Raw genomic sequence first — 24207 nt, 5'->3', positions numbered from 1 at the left:
AAGACGATGAGTATGTTGGTTTGCAAACCAACCTCTGGATCAGACGTCCTAGCTTGCATATAATAGCATGAATTTGCTTTGGTTAAAACTGGGATTTATGTGCCCAGGTTTACTAATATTGTTACCATCTTCAGATAATTCTTCAAGCGGCAAGGATATAATTAAAGCTGACAACTTTAGCTTACAACTTCTCTATCTTATTAAACATGTAGGAATCTTGATTGGCTAAAGAAATAAGAGGAGGATGTAATAAATCTGACTGAAGGTGTGGTCTTATTTAGGGTACAAAGTGAATGAATACGTGCAGGGAACGGGAGGCGTTGGTTTAATTGTGAGTGAAGAGACTAAAATGTTTATAAAGGTAAAGTTTTCTCCAGTCATGTACAACTCTAGAGGAAAGTGCTCATCTCCATTTCTTAGCCGTGCAAGCCAGCATTGTCTGAAGACATTTCTGTGTTATGTGGTAGGCATGGCTACATGCTGAAGCACAAAGAATGGTGCTACCTTCCCATCAAAGTGTTACCTAATGATCAACTCACATTTGCATGCTTTCAAACTGCTAAGTGGGCAGGAGGTGGGGCAAGGATGGGAACTCACCCCCTCAGGCTGCACTAGGGCCTCCAACTGGAGCTGTCCGTTTTCCAGCTGACAACCTCAGAGTCTTTAACTGTTGAGCCATCACGCCCCCCCTCCTTTCCCAAATGTATATAAAACACATAAATTAGGGCCTTCTGTAGACACACACGAAAGTAGGGATTAGTTGCAGATTATACTTCAGTGAATGATGATAATGGAATATTAGAGACAATTTTGGGAGAGGGAGGAAAGCTGAAAGGAAAATAAGAGGAGAAGTTATCCTTTTCGGTGAGATGCAAGGGCTGGACTGATGAGGCAGGAAATAAGGACTTTCAGACTAGATGGGACCAAGCATAATCAACCAGCCAGATAATCATGGAAACAAGAAAGACATTGCCTCAAAAGGTAAAACTAAAAAGAAGTAAATAAAAGTAAAACCCCTTTGATATGCAAGAAGAGTCCTTCTTGTGTCAAGGGGGTGCAGAGTTCCTAAATAAAAAATTAATACACAGCAGCCTGGGGGACAACCTCTGATAACACAAGTTAATGGAGAGGAACAACATGAGAGAGTGCAGAAAAAGAAACCTAGCCATGTGCCATTTCAAAATTAAATAAGGATAGTGATTGTTTCGCTGAATATCAGTTCAGAAAAAGGTCCGTTTTCAACATGAAGATTTTAACATAAATCTATACCTGGGTGTATCTGGCAAAAGAATGAATATAACTCTAAAAGCATGACTGATTTGACTGTTTAGAATGGAAGATTAAGAAAATTAATGAAGACTAGAAGGGTGACGAGGGGTTCTGAATGAGACAGACCTTTTTCTCTCTCTCTGCCAAGATCTTGGGGAATAATAGATAGGAAAGAAAAAGAAAAAAAGTGAAAGAAAATGCAATAGAATACAGGTAGTCTTCAATTTATGACCATAATTGAGCCCTAAATTTCTGTTGTTCAGTGAGCTTTTCCCGTTACAACCTTTTTGCAACAGTTGTTAAGTGAATCACTGCAGTTCATAAATTAATAATCTGGTTGTTAAGTGAATCTGGCTTCCCCACTGACTTTGCTTATCAGAAGGCCGCAAAAGAAGATCACCTTGGGACACAGCAACGGTCATAAATATGAATCAGTTGCCAAGCCTCTGAATTTTGATCACTTAGCCATAGGGATACTGCAACGGTTGTAAGTGTAAAAAACAGTCATAAGCCACTTTTTTTCAATGCTGTCATAACTTTGAAAAGTCACTAAACAAACTGTTGTAAATCGAGACTACCTGTACATTCAGGAAGAGAAAATTCCCAATTTGTATTAGAAGATGAATTAGTTTCCACACCAAACAAAATGTAAAGATACAGGACGCCTGCCTCTTAAGGCAAATTGAAAAGAATTGTGTTAAGAGTGCCACAGAAGTATGTAGAGTTGTGTTAAGGGCAAACATTAAAAAGGGATGTTTAATTGAAAAAGACATAACTCCTACTAAAAGTGAGGGAAGGAAAGAACAAACCATTAAAAGAAAAGGAGATTCAGAAAAGATAACTCAGTTCTGGGAAAGAAATAAACTCAAGTTGAGAAAGCAACTCAAAAGAATCCTTGCTTTTGTTCAGCATAAAATGTAGTAGAGAAAGACTGACAGGTGTTCAAGATTCTAAATCAATAAAGAGCATTCCTGGACTCCATGTTGCTTCTGTTTCCTGATTTGCCTACTTCGAAAAGTTCACAATAGTCTTGAAAGCCTCATTACTCTCCCATCAGAATCTTGCCTTCTACACTTAGGATATGACAACAGAGACTCTAGGTATCCCCATTCACAGAACAAGTCCACAGTATCCAATTCCAGGCCAAACATGTCCATGTACACCCAACCGTAGTTAGCAGAGGCTTGTAGAAAGATCAAATCCCACTCCCCCATATCACTTTTACCCTGCTTCTTACCTGACCTTCCAACCCAAGATGGTTATCATATTGATATATTTATTCTCATTGTGTTCCTTTGTCATGGTTTCCTTTAATTGTTCTGTTATTTTACTTCTGTTTATACATGCTGAAGGAGAAAAGTGTCCATGAAGGATTGGAAATCCTGTGAAACAAAATATGGAATTGTAAACAACTTCCATAAGAACATGGGGAGGAAATCCAAAAAGTCCAGAATGGATCCAGAACTCTCTAAAATGCTAAACAGAAAAGAGTCCGTATACTAGGATACGGAAGGAGAACGTAATCAAAGAATACAAACTAATATCCAGAAGGTGTAGGAATTGTGTCAGATAAACTAACAGCTCAGAATGAGCAAAGGTTTGTGAAAAGTATGCAAAACAACAAAAGCCAAAACAAAAAGAGATTTTTTTTGTAAGTTGGAAATAATAAGGCAAAAAGAATATAATTCCATTGTAAAGAGAAAGTGAAGGATCAATAATCATTTGATGGTGAAAAGACAGAGCTTATTTGCCTCTTTTTGCATCTGTTTTTCTCAGAAGAGAATTGAGATTTTTTTTTTGTGCCACCAGAGCAAATGGGGAAATGTAACTTAGAATAGACAAGAATTGAACTAATTTAAATAAATAGCTAATTTACATAAATTATTAATAAAGTAACTTCACGTTAGGCATCGGTCAGAGCTTCCTGACTGAATTGTTGGCCAGTAGCAAAGACAACCTCTTGCATCCAGAAGTTGTAAATGCTCCAACACTGGAAGTTTTCAAGAAGAGATTGGATAACCATTTATCTGAAATGCTATAGGGTTTCCTGCTTAAGCAGCGGGTTGGACTAGAAGACCTCCAAGGTCCTTTCCAACTCTGTTATTCTGTTCTATTCTGTTCTATTCTACCTTTTCATTTTATATCTTTTATCATTATAAGCCTAGAGCAGCCCCATGGTGAGATAGATGGCAAATACATTTAACAAATTTACTGATCCTTTCTTTTTTTTTTTTTTTTTTATTTATTTTCAGCCAAACCAAGCTCATTTATTAAGGACAGGTGAAAGTTGTACAGTCAAATCTAAAACTAGAAGTGGAAATGGAATGGGCCTTTTTCTAATAATTTCACAAAAATAAAAACCTTCCCACTCCCTTTTATCGAATGTCTGAAAAAATTTCTGCTGTCGAAATCTCAACATTTAGGAGATTTTCAACATTACAATGTTTGAAGCAGTTGGGGGTGTAAACTCAGTGCTTATTGAAATGCGCAGTTATCACATCTAAAAGTTCTTGCTTCTTTCCACCACCTGTTAGCTTATAAATCCTGCATATATCCTTTAGAATTGGCACAGTAAGTTTACCCAAAGTGCCTTTATCAACATGATTCTTCACTTCCTTTTCAGATAGTTCCATTCTTGCTTTCTTTTCTGGTTGTTCAGTACCACTACCTGCTTGTTTTCGTTTTATAGTTTTCCCATCAGGATTATAGTCTGGTGGATAAACAAGTTGTTTAAACTCTTCTGCAAGGCTACCCAGTCGGCCATCCATTAGCTCAACCTTGGGCACTGTCAGATCCTCAGCTTTTTCAGGCTCCATCAAATCCAGTGCCAGTGCTTCCAAATTCATATAATGCTGTTGTAGTACTGGATTTTCAAAGCTCTCACTTCTGTACTTGAATCGAAGCTTCTGTATTATTTCCTTCATTTTGTTCACTTGTTGTCGATTAGCTGGTATCTTCTCAGTAAAGTCAATATTTCGTTTGTCATCAGCATAAGGTAGAAAAATGAGGTGAAAACCTGCAGGGACTATCTGTACATTCTGCTCATCTAGTTGTTCTTCTTGTGGGACCAGGGCTATAAACCTGGGAGGATTGTTTTGACGTGGTATGTATCTACATATGGCCATTATTCCTTTCTCCAAACACTTTGTTAACAAGGCATTAAACAGAGTAGTACTTCCATTCATTAAGAACTCATCAGGATAGATGAACTGTGCAGGCCTGATATAGTGATATGGCTTTAGCATTACCAAGGGTTTAAACCCAATCAGATACAAGCCTGGTGTATCAAATCTTTTTACTTCTTCTGTCTCTTCTTTCTCTAGCACAATCTGACGATTCCCATAAATCTGAGATCTCTTGGTGTCACTTGGAAGAAGCAAACTACCTGTCTCTCGATTAAAGGTTCGTGTTTTTGTTTTCAGTGGCTCATTAGTTTCTCTGTAAAGTTTCACTGGAGGCTGCTTGACAGCCTTCTGGACTAAGTTGAAAATGCCTACAGTAAGAGTTACATCTTTTCCCAAATATAAATTCAGCCGACTTAAAGCTCGCTTCCTTATTTCTTTTGCTCGTACTTTCTTCATAAGATCCTCCAATTTGCAAGACTCTTCAAACTGGATGCCTAGGTCCTCATCATCTGCTGTATTAATGATGTCTCTGTAGAATAAGGAAATATCAAACCCTCCAGGCTTCTTTAGGTTCATTAAGTCAAGGTAAATTCCTGTTTCTCGTAGGTCAGCAGCTTTAGTCCTAGCAAATTTGGTTTTAGTACTATCTTGACCATGAGGGTCATCTTCATTGGTGAACAGCATAATTCTCTTGTGGCTCATCTTGAAATGGACAACACTGAAGAGATTACTACAAACCCAGAGTGCCTCGCCTAATGAGTAGTCATCACTATGGCCAAAGGACTTTTGGAAGAGAGCTTTTCCCTGTTCTCCTTGATAGCTAGCCAGCTCTAATACCCGTTTTGCCCCTGGATTGCTCAAATTCTGGAGAACATATATGTGTTCACGATTCATTGTATTATTATGCTGCTCTGTTCCATAAAACACAACACCAACAAGGTCCCTCTCATGGCTGATGATTTTGTTTCTGTATACATTCTGAATGCACCGAATTGTCATATCAAAAGGTGTCAAACTGCTACCATCAAAAGACTCAAACATGCTTCTTGAGCCATCCACTAAGAAAAGCAAAGTGTCTCGACCTCCATATTTATATACTCCAGTGTTTTCAGCTCCTTCTTGTTCTTCCTCTTCTTCCTCCTCTCCTTCATTTTTGTAGTAAGATACCCAGTTTGACATGGTTCTCCTCCGATAAAAAGACGGCGTACCTACTGATCCTTTTTAAATATCATTCCCTGGATGATCTGGAGATCTAGCCAGCACTGGCAGCAGTATGTCATTTATTGTACAGGAGGTAATGGGTTTATATTTTTTTTAAAGCCTTCTGGAACCCCAGAGGCCTCTTTTTATAAAAAAGGAACAGAGTGGATTGTTCAGTCTGCACTAGCAACAGACAATCATTCTGAACTGTCACTAAACATGTAGTACCGATGGTTTTGAGCTAAATAAATATATGAATAAAATTAATAACAATAATATCAAAGTGGAAGCAACCAAGATCTGTTTTAATGCATGTCCATCCAAAGTAATGGGTGGTTATTCAAAGTAGACAGCTGTTTCATGGAGGGAAACATAGAGAGAAACAGTAAACTAGGAAAATGGAATGACAGCAGATCAGTAACAGAAAAGGAATCACATACCTGTGGAATTGGTGAGCCACAATTCCTGTGGAGTTTGTGGTAGCTTTGTCCAGTTTGGTACCTTGGTCCCTTCCTCTCTTCTCACTTTTTCATGTTTTTTTCTTTTTATTTTCTACTTTGATAAACTAATAAAAGCATTTAAAAAAAGAATTCCAAGGAAAGAACCCCAGTGATCAATACAGGGAATTCGTGCCTTTTTTAATGCCAATCTTCAGCCAATACATTCCCTCTGGAGAGCAACCATTCACAACACTGCTAGTTCAAAACATTCCTTGTAATATACTGACAAAAAAAAACCCTTACATACAACACTAACAAGATCCTGATCTAGTTATGACATAGTATTCATAATGCTCAAGTGAAGGTTTTTTTTTGTACTTATCATGACCTTGACCTTGGCAACAATCTCCCACATAGTTTTGATCATTTAAATATGCATGAGGCCATTATCAGAAATACTCTCAAGTAATCAGAAAAGTCTTTTTTAAAAAAATATTTCCATTCTGGAGAATAATATAGTATTTCCAAGAGGATTTGCTTACTGGTATTATTTTAGCCCATGATATTCAAGATGATACATTTATTAAGCAACTCAATTCTTCACAAGACATTTCCATACTATGTTTGTGAAAAATGATGTATCCTTGCATTTATGTGGTTTCAGAGTATTGCAACTGCTACTTCAATGAATATCACCTGTGACTCTTTGCGGATAATGAAAAAGAAAAAGAAGATTTTTTTAAAAAAAATCTGTTTTACTTTTCTATAAATTAGCAACAGTGTGAGACATCAACATAGATAAAGTAAATTATTTGATATTCATGTCATTGTTCAGAATGTTATGAAATGTGTATACACCTGATACTCTTCTTCTATGCCATTTTGAGTTAAATGGTTTGGTTAAGAGACTTTTTTGTTATTAAGCTATTTTTGAAAGAAGGGGCTGTCTAGATTTAAAAAAAAACAAAAATAGTTTTAAACACATATACTTATTACACACTTTCTTTATTTACAACAATGCTATCCCTAAGAACATTCAACTTGTTTGATTAATGTTGACTATTTCAAGAATGAAGCAATCTGCATTAGACTTCCCTAACCTGCCTATTTTCCAGATCCATGGATTTCAATTCCCAGAATCTTTAGTAACAATCATATGGTTGTAGAATTCTGGGAGTTGATTCATATATTTGATAAACCCTGATAAACAGAATAATATAATTGGAAGGGACCTTGGAGGCCTTCTCCTTCTTGCCCAAGTAGGAGACCCTATAGTACCATTCTGAACAAATTGCTGTCCAATCTCTTCTTTAAAATCTCCAATGACGGAGGTTGACGATGATTTGATAGCTACTGTACTGTGGTGTAAGGATTAAATGCTGGACTGCATTATGTCAGTTTCTCTCATCACAGCACTGCTTCTTTAATTCAGTGAAATATTCTACCTGTGGTTGTTTAGAAACAGATCTGTTATTTCCCATATTAAAACAAAACTATAAGTTTTACACATTACAGAAAGCACTGATTTCTCGTAGGACACGAATTGTGAGAAGGAAATACCCAATTTCACTTTTAAAAAACAACCTCTCTCACAACCTCACAGATGTTTATGCATGCATTCACTGCATGTGTGTGTGTGTATGATTTGGTGTGATGTTTCTATTTTCTATAGGAGATTTCTGTAAGATATCTGAAGCAAAATCTAAACACTTAGAAGTAAATATGCATACATTTTTTCTTCAGCCTTAAGCTCATTGATAATATAATACATAATCAGATGTTCAGGAATCCTTCAGGGCAGAAGGAAGCAACAAGAGGTATTCTTTCCTAAAAGCACGTAATTTCTTCAAAAAGATCAGACTTTTCTCAAAAAGCCTCCACTAAAAATTTAGTCCAACTTTTATGTCATGTTTGGATTGATCCCATAGATCTTCAGCTCCTCCTGGGTTATCTTTCATTAAATATTATTAATAGTCTTCATCTTCATCTGGTAATTAACATAACAGGCCTCTCAATAAAAAAATCTTAGGACTAATGCAGGTTTTGTTTTGTTTTGTTTGTTTTTCTATATTTGGAAGTTTGCTAAATGTTTTTTTCCTAGTTTGTTCTCTGTCCTACATACTTTCATGTTGATCTCAGCAACCATTATACAATTACAACAGACTTTGAATCCTAACTGCTGAGCAAGCATTTGTTCTACCTGCTGCTCTTTTATTTCTAAATAAAAAAAGTCCTGACAAGGACTTGTTACTATAGCTTCATAAACAAAACCTCTATACTGGAAGTTAAGGTTAAATCTCTAAGCATGTATATATTCATAATTTACAATAGGCTAAGGTAGATCCATAATAGGTATTATTTAATACAAATATTAGACTCTTTTGCATTTGTAGTTTTCTATCTGTTACAGAATTTTGTCTATGAATTCAAGGATCTGTTTATTCATATCCCACATTATGAAAGGTAAGTTCCAGCTCTCTAGATAGGTCTGAAGTGGACTTTCCAAGTAGCTGTGAGACAGCTAAACATATGTAGATTAATATTCTTTCATATCTGATACTAAATTCGTTTTAATTGTGATTTGTTAAGAAAGAAGATTATTAGCCTTTAAAAAGTAATCATATCTTGTTTGGCAAATCTTGATTTGCTTTCTTTTCTGTTTTCTTCTGCATCTTTGAGGATTGGCTAGAGACTTAGACAAATTCAACAGGAATTAATTTCCTCTTGTGATGGCACAGAATGTGTAAGACTAATTTAACATGACTGAGTTTAAACAAGCTTGGGGTAAACACATGTCAATCATCCAACAAAAAATAAAAATCAAATATAAATCAAATGTAAAAATAATAATTAAAAATAATAAAGAAACTATAAAAAAAACTCAAAGGGCAGACTCCATTGGCTACTAAGTCTTTTTCGGCTGTCATTTTTTCTATCTTTCTATAACCAAAACACAAGTCAATTATTTTCTCCATGATGACTGTGAAGGAAGAATAGGAGATGATGGGAAAACAGTTATATGGGAATCTTCTTATCTGCACTTTACTTAACTGAAATTAAATGGTTTTAATATTTCACACTGGATTTTTGTTGTTGCAAGAGATGAGGCTAATTTTTGAATAAGTACAGAATTCCAACGTAATATTCCTGCAAGCTTCTTAGAGCTGCACCTTTATAGTTGCCCAATGATGTCAAGATACCATTAACACACAATAGTTCAATTCTTTTTTTAAAAAAAAAGAATTTTATTGGTTTTTGAACATTTATAGGGAAAGGTAAAAAGGGTACAAAGAAAATTTTGGCAGCTCCCGTGCTAGTGGTAGAAATCCCCCCAAATCTCACAATTTTTACAATGTTAAAAACAACGTATAAAAGATAAGCATAAACAGAGTCTTGTTTTACATTATATCAACCATATGTTCAATCATCTCTTTCTTTGTCACTTTCTAGCATATCAACAATTATCATAGTATTTCAAATACATTTATTTTTGTGACCTGAGCCTTTTCGATATTGCTCCCTCCTCCCTGTCCCCAGATGGAGCCACAGCCCCTCCCTCCTTCATATCCTGCACATGACTACCTTTTTCACCACCTCCCCTATTTTCGTCCTTTAGGAGAGAACTATGTTTTTTAATGAAGGCTTCAGCCTCCTCCACTGTATTAATTCTAATTCTGTTTCCCTCCCAAAAAATCAACATTCCCTCTGGCAATAACCATCTAAACCAAACTCCTTTATTGTATAATTTCTTTGATAAGAAGGAATACTTCCTCCTTTTTTCCCTTATTTTTTTCGGAATTTGCTTTAGGGTGGTAATTTCTTTATCTTTATATTTTAATGGTCCCTCCCTTTGGGCCCCTAGCACCTCATCCCTCGTGGTCCTCCTAAGAAACTTAACATGTACCTCCCTTGGAACATTATGTGTTCTGGCATATGCTGAATTAATCCTGTAAACCAGATCCATATCCCACCACAACTGTTCTTTATTTCTCTTAATATATTCTGCTAAAATTGTACTCATAATATCCTTAAGATCTTCATTTTCTGTCTCTGGAATCTGAGAAAAAAGGACATTCTTTCAAGTTCTATTTTTGCCATAAAATTTTCCAATTCTAAATTTCCCTTCCGGACTGCCTTGACCTCCTCCCCCAATCCAGCTGCACACTCTTCCAAAACCCCAATTCTTTGTTTATTTTCTGTTAAATGTTGTTGTACAGCTCTGAGTTCATCTTTAAGATCTGTCACCTCTTTTTTCAACTCATTTTGACCCCTCATAATTTCCTGAAACATTTCGTTAACAGATAGTTCTTTTGAGCTCTCTCCAGTCCCTTCTTGTTGTAACAATGAAGTAATCTTCGTCTGCTGCATGCTTGTACTGGAGGTGGCAGAGGCAGGAGCTGAGAATGACTTGCCCGTTGGAGGTTTTTTGGGCCCCATTTATCTGCGTTCAGAGATGATAAGTCTTTTACAAAGAGAATGGCGTCAGTGGAGCGTGCAGCTATGTCGGTCCCAGGCGGCAGGCAACTCCAAAAGTAAAAAGTCAGTTCTCCTTCACAGTTCCAAGGCACGAAGTACACCAGAAATAGGAAAAGTCAAATAGTCAGAATTAATCAGGAAGACCACGTAACAGGAGAGGTCCAGAGCACCTTCAGAGGGGGTATTAAGACAATTACCAGAGATTTTTTTTCCAAAGGTAGTTTCAAAAGGCAGGCTTCATTTATAGGTACAAAAACAAAGACGGAAGGGTGCCATCTTGGCTCCTCCTTTCGCAGGGAGAAGAACAAGGAGTTCCATAAAAAAAATTCCTTTTAAGAAAACAGCTCAGTAGTCACCTCTTGCAGCTCTGATAACAATCATTCTCAGATAGTTAGTACAAGTGGCAAGTCAGCTTTTATTCTCTCACCATTCCAATATAGAGGGAGATAGTTCAAATGCCGCTTTGTCCAAGGGCGGGGGGTAAAGAGAAAGAAACACCTCCCTCTAATCTTCCAGTTTCAAATAGATTGAACAAAAACTTACAATAGTTCTGCTTATCTGTTAACGATGATTAAGGAGATTAGGGTGGATCTTTCCCCACCAGCATTTCAGCCGCTCTTCTTTCGCTTAACTCTTTCCTCCCAGAGCCCATTCGATGAAAGAGCAGACAGCCCGCAGCTGTCTCATGCCCCCCCTCTGCTCCCCGGCTCCTGGGGCGAGGCTGGAAACACCCCCGCTGGCTGCCGCTGAGCCTGGGGGATTCCAGCAAGCCGCCCTAAGGCAGAAGACCCCTCCAGGGCCCCATGTGCTCCTGAACGGAGCCCACCAGGGAGACGAGCAGTGGACAACACGTCCGTCACCTATAGGAACCGGAAGTGATCTCTCATAGTTCAATTCATAGGCATTGTTCCAAGAAGCTATGTGGCTCTCCAAAACCTTGGGTTTAGCACCCAGAACTTCCAAGAACAATCCTTGTAATATTTAATTTGACAGGACTGAAAATATTAAATAATGAAATGGAGAGTCATCATATTAACTATTTAATTTTATCAAATTTGAAGGTAAATTAAATTATACTTTTTAATCTTGCTGCCCACTATTTCTGAAGGACATCTATAAATCTATATCTAGTCCACGGCCTGTAAAACATTGCTCCTTCTTGCATTACATGAACATAAATGTAGAGCTTTGCTGTAACAACCCTTAACACTAATATATTTTTAGGATCCACAAGCCCAGAGAGATTTAGTTGAGATGAGATATGAAATAAATGAGGGAAAGGATTGCACTGCAGGAGCATAATTGTCACATAATGACAATTATTTTGTGTTTCCCCACCTCTAATTTTTCTGGCATACCATGATTACTGTCATTAGAAATAGCAGTGGGCAAACAAACTGCCTTATATGTTTCTAAAAATGCAGCTGTCATCAATCTACATATTTCTAGCAACAACTCAGTAGTTCCTCTTGAAGTTTTGACGTGATCACCCCAGAATGGTTGGAAATATGTTCCATTTCTATGCTAACTCTTTGTAGATTCCCATCTGTGACTCTATGAATATTTGATGCCAGGGGCCATTCTACAAACCCACATTACTGATAACTTTTGCCCAGGAGCCAAAGCGTGATGATCAGCCATCAGAGCAAGTTAAAAAGAACTCATTCATTAGTAACATCAAAGGATGTTCTTGTGTAAGAACACAGACAAAACAATTTTCATTAATTTTGTAGCTAGACAATTGCCAAGGCTCTCTGGTTAGGTTACACACTACCTTAAAAATGCTGCAAAATATAACCTAAAGTAACTGAATGTTTCTGTCCTATAAATATATCTCTTTATTATCAAAATTGTTCTTGCATTCTTTTATATTCCCCTTACTTAGTTGTTTGAACATCTTTGGATGATTTATTATCTGCTCCCATCCTGTCCTGCATCATCTAGAATCTGAGTTAATATTGTTTTACAGATATAATGTATAAAGCATCTCATAGGGTTGTTGTTGTGAGGAAAATAGGAGGCAGGAGTACTTGAATAACCTTTAAGTAATAAGGGCTGGATAAAAAAATCTAATATAAAAAAGCAGTTACACCAAAGTCAGGTGGGCAACTTATTTAGATTAAACAAAAAAAAAAGATGATTTAGAAAAACATACTATTTTAAATTATGGCACAATGAATAACATCATCTATAGTACTGACTTCCATAGACTTTGTTGTGTGCTTCTACTAGCCCCTTCCAGTTATCCACAAATTGGCAAGCAGACAGATATACAGATACACACCGGTATGTAGAGATATTTCTCAGTTACTAACATTCTGTCTTACCATACTATGACCAAGAAATAGAATAGAGCCATTAAAATGAAATATTGAGTCACTGAGAGATGAATTTCGGTTCTAAATGGCTCTCGGTGAATGGTGAAAGGTAGACTAAATGGGCTATAATCAGAAATAAACACTTATACAAGGAAAATTTATTACATCGTGCAGTGCACACAGCAGGACCAAACAGGTTTTCATTTGTTCCACTCCCGTGTATATTTTTTTCTTTCTCTTGAATAGAGCAATGAATCTGTGATAACTTTAAAAAGCTGCCAACGCCAACATTTGGTTAACTGATTATTATTGCTAGTGAAATCAGAACAAAGGTCTTTAAATGGAGTAGCAAGAATATTATGCCCACCATCATTATGCTATTGCTGAACAGTCTCTCTTCCTAGAGCCTTGTGAGAGCGTACATTCCAGTAACAACAATGGTAAAGTTATGAGCCTCTACAGATGTCTACATATATCCAATAGGATTGATTTTCAAGCAACATAAATATACGATTGCTGTGTGTGTAGTATATGTACATGTGTCTTATCAAATGCAAGTAGAGAACATTTAAAACATGGATATTTTGGGGAAACAATCATATTTCTAAACTAAAAACCACTGGAGAGAATGCAGTTCATAAGTAGAGTTTCCTTAACGAGCAAGCATTCTTTTCTTGTTTTAATCAATTGACCGGCACACCGCCTGGAAGAAAAGAAAGAATGAGAATTAAATTGCTCAATTCAGAATTTTTTAAAGAAATATCTGTTGTAATTACCTGCAAAAAAAACCTCAAAATGAGTTATGAGTCCACTTCAAACAAACTTTTTGGTGTGGTTAAGCAGTCATAGCCATTTGCTGTGGTGACAGTCTTTAGAGCGACCAAGGAGGGAGGGCGAAAGAAAGACAGAAAGTCATATAGGTCATAGCTGTTTGTGAATAGCAAGTTTCGCTTGCTTAGTAGTAAATATCTGTTTATGGGAAAATGAGAGAGGGGTTATTATATGCTATTTGTGTGCTAGCCCAGGCTCAAATGTTATTCTACCCAAGGACCAGAAGATCCCCAAAAAAACAAGGCTGACTGAAATTGATCATCAGATTTGTAATAAAATTGTCCAAAGCCCCGATTCAGAATTGAAGAGATGTAACTATCAGAATAGGTTTAACTAAATGAGTATCTTTTTCTATGCAGTCTTCCAAGTGTTATACTGGGCGAACCACACAGTGAGACAGGTGAATTAAGTAAAGGACTTCCAACAGGGGTTGCATTACTACATCTATGAAAAATGCGCCTTCATAGAATAATAGCTAAAGCTGATGAAGGGGATCTCCTAGTGGCCAAAATGAAGAATGAAAATAAATGAAAACAATAAAAAAAAACTGTAGACACGATGAAATAGAAGTTGTAATTTTTATTCACGGTGCCTCTGGGATTCAATTCTTGTAAAACTAATTTGATTATCTCCAATGATGCTATTGTTATTTACTAGAATTTGCTGTACATACATTTTAAGATTTATTCATTATTGGGAGATTGTTCTTTACCTTCTTTACGTAAGAACTCCAACTGATAATGCTCTACAGATGTGTAGCTCGGCTTTCCATCTTGGTCACCATTGCCCTGACTTCTTGACCCAATGAGCAAGTTATTCTAGAAAATGTAGAAGAGCCAAGGAAGTGCTAGGAATTAAAAGGATGGTTTCAGAGGGTCAGAGTTTAATTGTGTTTATGTAGTAAAAATATGACGTTTACCTGGGTCATAGAGAAATGTATTCCTTGGGATTGTTGCTGGGAAAAATATGGACTAATAAACAAACAGCTGGGAGTTAGAGTAACTGAGATATGATACCACTTGGATTCTTCTCACAGTATGTAGCATATTTTTAAAGAAAACTCTCTCACAAGCAAATAAAATACATAGTGAAAAGGAAGAAACAGGACTGGATTTGGGGTAATTTTGGTGGGATGGAACAAACGTGCTGAGAACAAGGAGAAAACATTTAAGTAGGACTAGACAAACCCCTAAATTAGATGTACATTTGTTCTGTTTATGTTAAGACCATGATTATTAATGATTCTGTGCTATGAAATTGGTATGACTCCTAGTGGCCAGATACGTACAATTACTTCAAGATGATCTGTCCCCTACAGCTATTCAGATCTTCCAAGAATGATCTCTGTAATTACTATAAGTCCATCCACCTTGCTGATATCATCCTCTTTTCTTTCCTTCTATCTTTTAGCATTATGGACTTCTATATCATTTTATAATGTGTCCAAAGTAATATAATTTGAGCCTGGTCATGTGTGCCTTAAGTAATAACCCAGAATTGATTTGTTTAATGAACATGGCTGAAGAATTTTAAATTTTCCAAACACAAGAATGGGGGGGGGGGGGAACTTATCATTGGCAAGATAAATTATACAGCAACTTTTATTCTGGCCAAAGAAAGTGTTTCAAAATACTGATTAAAAATTGTCAAATATCTGCAGTTGCCATATTCACAATTTTATTATTTTGAACCTGAAAGTAGCAACATGTGAACACAAAGTATGCATTCGGATCTGCAGAAAAATATTGTGCTTAAAATTTTATTTTGACAGGACTGATCTTGAATAACATATATGGGATTTAATACTTTTATGCTTTTATTAAATAAACAATGGACTTGTTTACATTATTATATGAGAGCCAGACAGAAACAAATGAATGGAAGAAAATAATTATATGTTTTGCATGAAGACCCATACTAGACTCAAGTTTCTTAGAAAATGATTCTGGTTAGCAATGAAAAAATCAAGACAGAGGAAGAAAATCTTCTATAGGATATTCTAAAAAAAGGAGGGCAGGGCTCCCCCCCCCCCCCATGAAAAAGCAGCTTTTCTTGACTCTCTATTTACGTTTAATACATTGAAAATTGCTGTGAATTATTTAGAAATTATGTATTTATTATGCTTAAATAATTTGGAAATTATATAAGCATAATAAATACATCATTTGGGAAAAAGTAATATAAGGAACACAGTAAAGATAATATAGCTATTAGGTTTACAACAGACTGCAAATGTTTGCACTGCTCAATCTGTGCAGTTAATGAAATTGCTTCTTATCATCCCCACTACGAAGTTTCTTACTTTTTTCTTTTTTTTTTTCTGGGAACTGGTCCAGGAACATAAGAGGGGATGGTAAGAAGCAATTTCACTAACTTTATGACTGCACTAGTGGTGGATTTCCATTTTTTTTTTACTACCAGTTTGCCCGTGCGATGCTTCTGCATTTCATGAAGGAGATACTAATGAATTGCCTAGCCCTGGTTTACAATATCTTGGAACACAAATTATACACACAGAACTCTGATCTGCACCATCAAGTTCCTCCAGTTTGAGTATAACCTATTTCTGGAGGCAGGAATTCACATCATCCTGTACCTGACCCCAGACTACGTTGAAAGTAATCTCTCCAACCTTTTCTTGCTATGAAAAATATTGGCTATGTGCCAATATTTTTGAAGTTATCTCAACTAGTGAATGCCTGTTTTTTTGTTTGTTTGTTTCATACTGGTGGATATTTTCTGTGGATTTTATGCTGTTTAGATTTTCAATTATAAAACACAAAGGTGATATGTTTTCTCTTTTTTATTTTCATTAAATGTTGAATGTAGATGAAAGTTTTCAACCTGTTATTTGTTTTGGAAATGACAATATTTTATACCAAAGGCTGCAGCAGTATGTATTATAGTACAGATTCTGTGATATCTTACAATTATGTCTTGGTTTGTTCATATTACAGTAGTAAATTTATTGGTAAACTAGTGACTATTGATAAACATATTTTTTTTCTTTTCCTTTGATGGTAATTTTAGTTTGCATCTTTAATTTTTTTAGGTTTCCTCCTTTTTAAGATTAAGCATTGTTTTGGTATTAAAAATATTTTAAAAAATAAATTTACTAAAATGTTGCCAGTTTTACCTAAGGGAGGAAATCAATAGATCAATACAGAAATTGGTCAATGGAAACCACTTACTTAAAATCCTGGCCATGGAATGGAAATGGTTTGACATTGTACAGTACTTGCTTTATTTTATTTATTTATTAATTTGCATGCCATCCATCTTGTTTCTTGGCATGGGCAGAAGTGCTAAAGGTGGAAAAAAAACCCATATACAGTTTTTGAAAGTTAAATGATCCGCACTATATTTAACTTCAACAAAGCTGCAGAAAAAGCGATTCCTGCTATTGCTGAATACCTCCCCAAAAGCTCTGTTGCCGTGATGGCGAACCTATGGCACGCGTGCTAGAAGTGGCACACAGAGCCATTTCTCCTGGCATGCGGAGCCCTCACCAGTTGTTCTTCTGGGGTCGGATGCAGCAGCCAGCTGGTCTTTAGGCACATTGGCGTGCCAAAAAGTAGAAGAGCCGCCCGGTGCACCTGCGCATGCCAGGAAAATGATCTTTTTGTTTCCAATGTGCACATGTACGTTGGCCATTTGGTGATCTGGTTCCTGGCGTGCATACACACACAAAAACCAGCAACAGGAAGAGCAATGGCCCCGCATGCCAAAATACGTGGACAGGGGCTCCTGGCCATAGCTTCTTAGCGGAGCAGAGCTGTGGCCGAGTCTTCCCTCCCTCCCCACCCGAGCAGGCTTCTTGCGTGGCCCCAGCCCTCCAGCCTGTGGCTCATCTGTGGTCCGAAGTGCCTAGCGGGCTCAGGTACCCCAGAAAAGCAGCAGCATTAGCAGCCACAAGGGGAATGGCAGGACCGACCATGGGAGCAGCTGCTCCCATGCCTGCGAGCCAGGCCCTTGGCGGCCTCTTTATGCAGGTAGCTTGCCTCCCCGACAGCAGCTCCTCCTCCCTCCAGCGTCCCGGCTGGAAGCGGCAGCGCAACAGCCGTCGCTACCAAGGGCGAAGGGGTGGAGGTGGCGAGAACAGGCAACCTGTGTTGTGCTGCCACTTCCAGCCGGGGCGCTGCTGGCGGTGTGGCGAGCTACCCACATAAAGAGGCCGCCAAGGGTCTGGTAGAATATATCCCGGCTAGAAGCACCAGCGCAACAGCCGCTGCTGATGAAGGAGTAGCGGGAAGGGTGGGCAGCCAGTCTTGAAAGCCTCTGGAGCCTGGAGAGGGCAAAAAACCCTGGGTCTATTGCAGGCCAAACAGGGGGGGGGGGGTTGCCACACATGTGCATGGGGATCAACGCATAGCATTATGGGTATGGCACACCCGCACATGACCCCCTTGCGCTCCCCCCGCTTTTGGCACGGGGCCCAAAAAAGTTTCTCCATCATTGCTCTATTGTATACATTGTAAAGAGCAGAGGCTTGAAACAATACACTGAATACTCAAACACTTGCTGAAATCAAAATTTCCCTCTCAATTCCACCACAGCATCTTCTCCAAAAGTGACTGCGCTATTGCAGATTGGATCTCTCAGCTCAAACGTCTCTTCCCACGTGCCCATTACATTGGTATGTGATTTGGTATTATGCTGCTACAGCAGATGCCCTTTAAATGGGTGCAAAACTCGCCTTTTTATCAGAAGCATAAGATTTGTAGGATACACAGGCTACTTAAATCACTTTTGTTCCCTTTCTTTACAACGGAAACCCAATGCAAAATCTAAGGTTATCCAGTTATTAAGTAGCTGGGTTGGTCAAGGTAGCAAGAAGGAAAGGCTCTTCATATCGCTAAACGAGCTCATTAATATAGTTTTAATTAATTGAAACGCGTAATGTATGGTATTAACGGCCCGCCATTAAAAGCCCACCAGAAACAGCTGAAATTGCCGTTTAAATACCTTAAGGCGTGTAGAAATCTAAAGAACATTAAAAAAAAACCTAAACGTTAATACGAAGACGGTGATAAAAACGGATGCCTTCTTTAGATTTTTATAAAAAATCTAAACTGCCCCGAATTTTCTCTTAAAACGCGGCAAATTGGCATGCCGTCACTTAGAATTGGTAGGGTGAATCTGACGGGCTGCATTGAAATTGGAATTAGCAGTACGGTGGCACGTTTAAAAATAAGTCATAATTGATTCACATCAAGAAGACCTCAAAAGGTATTAAATTGGGCTACAATGTAATCTCGGACATACGCCTACAATGCATTTCTTTATTTTCTATCTCTGCGATTTTGGTATAGCACTATATTTTCTTTCAAAAGGCCTGTTCCGGGTTACAGGTCACGTGACGCCACCTTGACCGGTCCACAAGAGGGCGCACACAACGGGCGCTTCCTGACCGTCTAGGAACAAAAATGGCCAGTCATCGCGCGCTTTCCGCCTCTCATTCAAAATCGGCTGCGACCACGGCCAATCAGAGATAAGCTGAGCCCTTTCGTCCTACGATCGATGTTTCCAGCAGCCAGTAGCGAACAGATGGGCCTGGCGGCCGTGGGCGTGAACAAAGCCAGAGTCGGCTAGTGATGGCGGAACGAGGAGGAGGCGGAGGAGGAGGAGGTGGTAGCGGCGGCCTTGGGCCTGGCGGCGGCGGCGGCGAAGGAGATGGTGGTGCAGCGGAACGATACAACAATGAAATCAGGTAATGAGAAATCTCCCGCTTGAATCACTTCGCTCAGAACACTGCGGGAAGGTGGGGACAACAAGCGGTCGCCCGGCAGCACGAGGCCTTTACGAGCGCGCGCCTGCGCACACGACGCGCCGAAACCTCGAGCGTTCTTCGGCTTCACTGTTTCCTCAGTGGTTCATTCACCCCCCCCCCTTTTTTTTTTTTTCGGCGCGAGGCGGAAGCGGCCGTTCAGCTGCCCCCGCCCGCCCCTCTTCAGTCTTCGCTTCAGCTCTGGTGAGAGGATTTCCTCCGTTTGCTCTCCCGGGCGGTACCTTAGTTCTTTTGCCGTCGCTCCCGAAAGTGTGTCGTTTGGGTGTGGGCTTTTTTTTTTGTTTCTAACGGCTATTCCGGTGTCTTCGAGGAAGAGAAAAGGCTTCGGGGACGGTCGGAACGTTTGCTCTCCTCAGGGCTGGATTCCCGGGGGGGAGGGGGGGTGTTGCTTCTGGGCTCGAGGACCTCGTCAAGCAAGCGGAGCCAGGAAGTGGAAGAGAGATCTCGCCCTCCGTGGTTGAATCTCGAAGCCCTGGCACGTGGCTCCGCATTGGGCATTTAGGTGGCGGTGGGCTCAGCCCAGATGTCTGAGGGAGTGTCGGACGCAAAACTTTCCCGAAGTCTTTTGGAGCCGCATTCTGACTGGATCCGGGGTCATTCAGCAGGGACGCAGACCGAGACGTTGGTATGGATACAGGAAGGTTGCACAGATGGCGATTATAGATGGTCAGGGGTCGTCTGTGTCGAACGGTAGTAGCTATATATCCCACCTCCGTCTGAGGATCTTTCCCAGACAAATCCTCCCGCAAGGACTCTCCCTCCAACCAGTCAAATAGCTCAAGCACGTTTTCCCCATTTGTAAATGCGATCTTAGGCACGGTGTGTGTGGATGTGCGATCGCGTGCTGGGGAAAAGCTGCAGCTTCTCCACTTAACACAAAATAGTGTTATCCAACTATTGGGTAGTCTGATAAGGTAACACACCGGGATTTCCATTAGAAAATATTACTAAACCTCCCTTTATTAGAATGAATGTATTGTTTCTGTTAGAAAATATTTAGTCGTCCATATAGTAAATGTCCAAAAAGAGTACGGTATATTATGAAACTAACCATGAAGATGTTTTGAGTGCAGTTATTGTTGGATTGTAATAAATCCCTTTGCATATTTAAGATGCAGTTGAGGTTACTCAACATGTAGGACTATAATCGTAGGGTTATGATTAGTGTACGTGGCAAAAAAGGCTATCTAGGGTTTACCAGGATACTTTTATGATAGAATTGTTCTTCTTCCAAAAAAAATCACACATTATAGTTAAATCTTAACTCCTAGGATGTCTTTCCTACAATGCAGGTGATTCTGGGTTTTTTTTTCTAGTGAGTGTAGCATTCTGCACTTCAGCAAATCAGGTGACTTATAATAGCCATTTTGGCCACTATTCCAAAAATCTTTGTGAGTGACAAGTGAACAGTTACCATTTTAAATAGTGTCCATGGAGAGCACTGAAAACTGCATCATGGTGGAAAAATGAAAAAGAGTGAAAACAAATATAACGGGAATTGTCTGTTTTATGGTTACTATAGCCTTATCAGTCTATGTCTGGTGGCTAGAAATCAGTTTATATCGAAGTAACCCAATGTTTTGAAGCTGGATGACAAGATAACTGTGGTTAAGATGTGTTACCCAACAGCAAATCTTAAGTAAAAAGTTTGCCCAAGCCTTTAGTTTAAAAATGTATTCTCAAAATAACGTGGTACAAAGTCTTACATGAATGCAGCTTTAGGTTTTATGGTAGCAGACTACAATTACCCAGGTTCACATATAGTATTTGGAATTAATAAACAATAGTGTTCTTACATGTAATTCTCAGCTTATTATTTAGAGCAGAATTTCCATTGTGTGGAAGTTGTGAATCAAGTTGGATCAAATTTTATGACAATTTTACAAGGTCATTAAACAAATCCAGGTTTTCCAATGGTTGGGGTCCCTCTCCCCCAAAATTTGGCAAAAAAAGGACAAATTGCAACTGCATGGCCGCAAGGCACTGCATCCAGTTGTAAATGCAAGCTGATTGCCTCATGCCTGGATCATGATCAGATGACCATGGGGTGTTGAGACAGTCACACATGCAGGTCATAAAAGTGAGTAAGTCACTTTTCCAAGGACATCATAACTTAGAACTGTTGTTAAATAAATGTTGTAAGACAAGGACTACCTGTATTAAATATCACAAATTAGGGGGAAAAAACTAGACTATGCAAGCAAGCCAGCTGTGGTAGACTTGGCCCAAATCTTGTTCATTATTACATTGGCTATAGCACCATGCATGCAATATTGTATCCAATAATTAAAAGCCTTCAATATAAGATACAGTAGCTTACCCTACTTGCCTTAATGCCAGAATCTGAGCAGTGGTTATGTCCAGTGAACAGTGGAGATTTTGGTGGAGAAAGGTAATGGAGGGTTTTATTTTCTGAAAGTGCTGTATTCTTTGAGATTAAATTGTCCCTTCTGAGACTGAAGATGTTTTTCTAAATGCCTACTATGAACTAAATTGAAAATATGTGTAAACATAGGACGGAATAAGGCACATGTTCCGTTGAATCTGTCATGTCATGTCATTTGGCTCACCGTTCCCTCCCCCAATGATTGATTTAGAGGAAGTTGCGGAACACACTTGCTTCACTAGTCATCTCCAGTTTGTATAAAATTGGTAGTCATGAGAGAATTTACTTTTCCATTCTGTATCTCAATGAAAACAGAAAAAATCTTATTTTTTAAACAAATTTTGGTTCAGGAGTTAAACTTACTTTTTCAAAGAGTTCATGTCATTTAATGTTTCTTTTATGATTGTAGATGCATTTACCCTTTGGAAGAGCTAACCCAATCAGATTTCAGGGGGGTTATATTTACTGCAAGCAAATTGTACTTATCTATAAGCAAATAATTAAATATTTCATAAGGAGATCTAATAAGACATGTGGATAACAGATGAAAGGATTAGGTCAGCATTGCTGATATTTTAAAAATGCCACAAACCAGATGCTGTGCTGTTTCCCATTTTTATTTTCTATTTCTAGCTATAATTTATGGGCTTGAAGTTTAAATGGATAGAGGGTATCACATTGGCTTCACCAATGTTAAAAGCATAATAAAATGTTTACATGATCATCTTGCATGTCAAATTATGAATTTATTATTAACATTTACATTCTTAAGAATATGAATTTGGACAAATTTGAAATGAGAAGGCATTAAATATGTGTCTGTTGTTTACTACCTTATAACCTTAGTTTTCAATTTTGAAAAAATTGAACACACACTGACACATTTACTAAAGTATTTTTATAGAAGGCTAGGTTGCATAGTGGGTTTAGTATACTGTACTCAAATTCTGCTCTACTAACAAGTGAAAATAATGTAGATATTCTCATGCAGCCATGTTTTCATACCCATTCATGTTATGATATTATTGGGTGTCTTGGTATTATGCTAATTGATTTCAAAATCATTGATATCTGTAGGAAGTGTGTGAGATTGTTATCTCATGTCTGAGATACTTTGGCATTAGGAGGGAAAGTTGCATAGTATCTTTTCATTCTAAGTAATTCTTGCCTAGCTACTGGTTCATAGTAATTGAAAAGGTGAAAACAGTTTGGAGTCTTAGTAATAGTATTACTGGTGAGAATTTCTGTGAGTTTATTTCATTACATGCATAACGGCAATGCTTTTGATGATAAATAAATTGTTGTTCTTTTGGTTTTGCTGACAGAATGGCTCAACAACAAGCACTGAGATTTCGTGGTCCGGCTCCTCCCCCAAACACTGTTATGAGAGGCCCACCACCTCTTATGCGTCCTCCACCACCTTTTGGTATGATGAGAGGCCCACCTCCACCACCTCGACCTCCTTTTGGACGTCCTCCATTTGATCCAAATATGCCTCCGATGCCACCACCTGGAGGAATTCCTCCTCCTATGGGACCTCCACACTTACAGGTAAACGTTTTATGGGTTATTGCTCAATTCTTTGTAATGTGTAATTATTCTGTCTGCTGAAAAATCATTGTAATATATTTACAATGAAAAGCTTTTCTGAACTGCAGACTTTGTTCTTACTGAGTTCCAATTTTTGTCGTCCTATTTGGATATGTTGCAAGATTTCAAGTTGGTCACTGTTGTAACAGGAAACATAAGATATTGGCTGTCCCCACCTTGTTTTTATTTCAGCTTGCTACCTGACAAAGAAAATTAACATGGCGGTGATAGTCTTTTGTCTTCCAAAGGCTTCCCGCATCACCCAAGATACCCTGTGCTCTGCTTCCTGCCCCTTGGACTGCCACTGGGTCCCTACTGGTCTTGCCCCTACACTGGGTCCCTGCAGGACTTCCCATGACCCATCACACACCTATCTTTTAGAGATTTCTAGAGGTCTGTAGGTCATATTAGAGAAGGAGGGGCCAATTCATCTCTCATCATCTTTCGGTTGTCTGTCCATATGCTGTAAGTGGTCCCATTTCAATATGGCCACAATTCCTTGTGGCAATGATGAAATTGCAGCTGCTTCCAGGATGCAGTTGCACAGCCCAGCAATGAAACAGTCCTGTGGAGCTTTTCACAGTGCTGCACAGAACACATTAAGGACGCAGAAAGCATCGCTTTGTTGCTGGGCCATATGGGCACAACCCCAAGAGTGGCAGCCATTTTCTGAGCAAAGACACTTCCATGCAGCTGCTTTCAGGTTTGCATCACATGACCCAGGAATCAAGCAGCTTGCTATGCTTCTCTAACCCAAGCCTTGTAGATCTTTAAAAGATAAGTG

The 24207-nt window shown here is 38.6% G+C and overlaps 2 protein-coding genes across 9 annotated transcripts in view; one reads left to right on the top strand and one right to left on the bottom strand.

Moving 5' to 3' along the window:
- Positions 1-3517: 3517 nt before the first annotated feature.
- Positions 3518-5606, bottom strand: LOC309383451 (X-ray repair cross-complementing protein 5-like). The gene has a single exon (XM_081936015.1). The coding sequence runs from the start codon at positions 5571-5573 to the stop codon at positions 3738-3740; it is 1836 nt and encodes a 611-aa protein (XP_081792141.1). The 5' UTR covers positions 5574-5606; the 3' UTR covers positions 3518-3737.
- Positions 5607-19214: 13608 nt separating this feature from the next.
- The window catches only part of TCERG1 (transcription elongation regulator 1), a 39670-nt gene continuing 34677 nt past the window's right edge, over positions 19215-24207 (top strand). For 6 of the 8 annotated variants that reach the window (XR_014173847.1, XM_081936013.1, XM_081936011.1 and 3 more), the window contains exons 1-2: positions 19215-19369; positions 23159-23384. Coding sequence is in view for 7 of the 8 variants with exons in the window: in XM_081936013.1 (XP_081792139.1) it covers positions 19254-19369; positions 23159-23384 (342 nt within the window). In the remaining variant the exon portion in view is untranslated. Of the gene's footprint in view, positions 19370-19610; positions 19631-20052; positions 20073-23158; positions 23385-24207 lie in introns of those variants that run through there. The other 2 variants (XM_081936009.1, XM_081936010.1) reach the window with 2 other exon arrangements.

This window comes from Natrix helvetica, assembly GCF_964273705.1.
Source record: "Natrix helvetica genome assembly, chromosome: 1".
Classification (NCBI taxonomy): Eukaryota; Metazoa; Chordata; class Lepidosauria; order Squamata; family Natricidae; genus Natrix; species Natrix helvetica.
The sequence above is the reverse complement of the archived record's forward strand: the minus strand, read 5'-3'. Positions and strand labels throughout refer to the sequence as shown.

Bases quoted from the DNA above. Each gene is read 5' to 3' on its own strand.
- LOC309383451 (XM_081936015.1), bottom strand. From the start codon at position 5,573: ATGTCAAACTGGGTATCTTACTACAAAAATGAAGGAGAGGAGGAAGAA.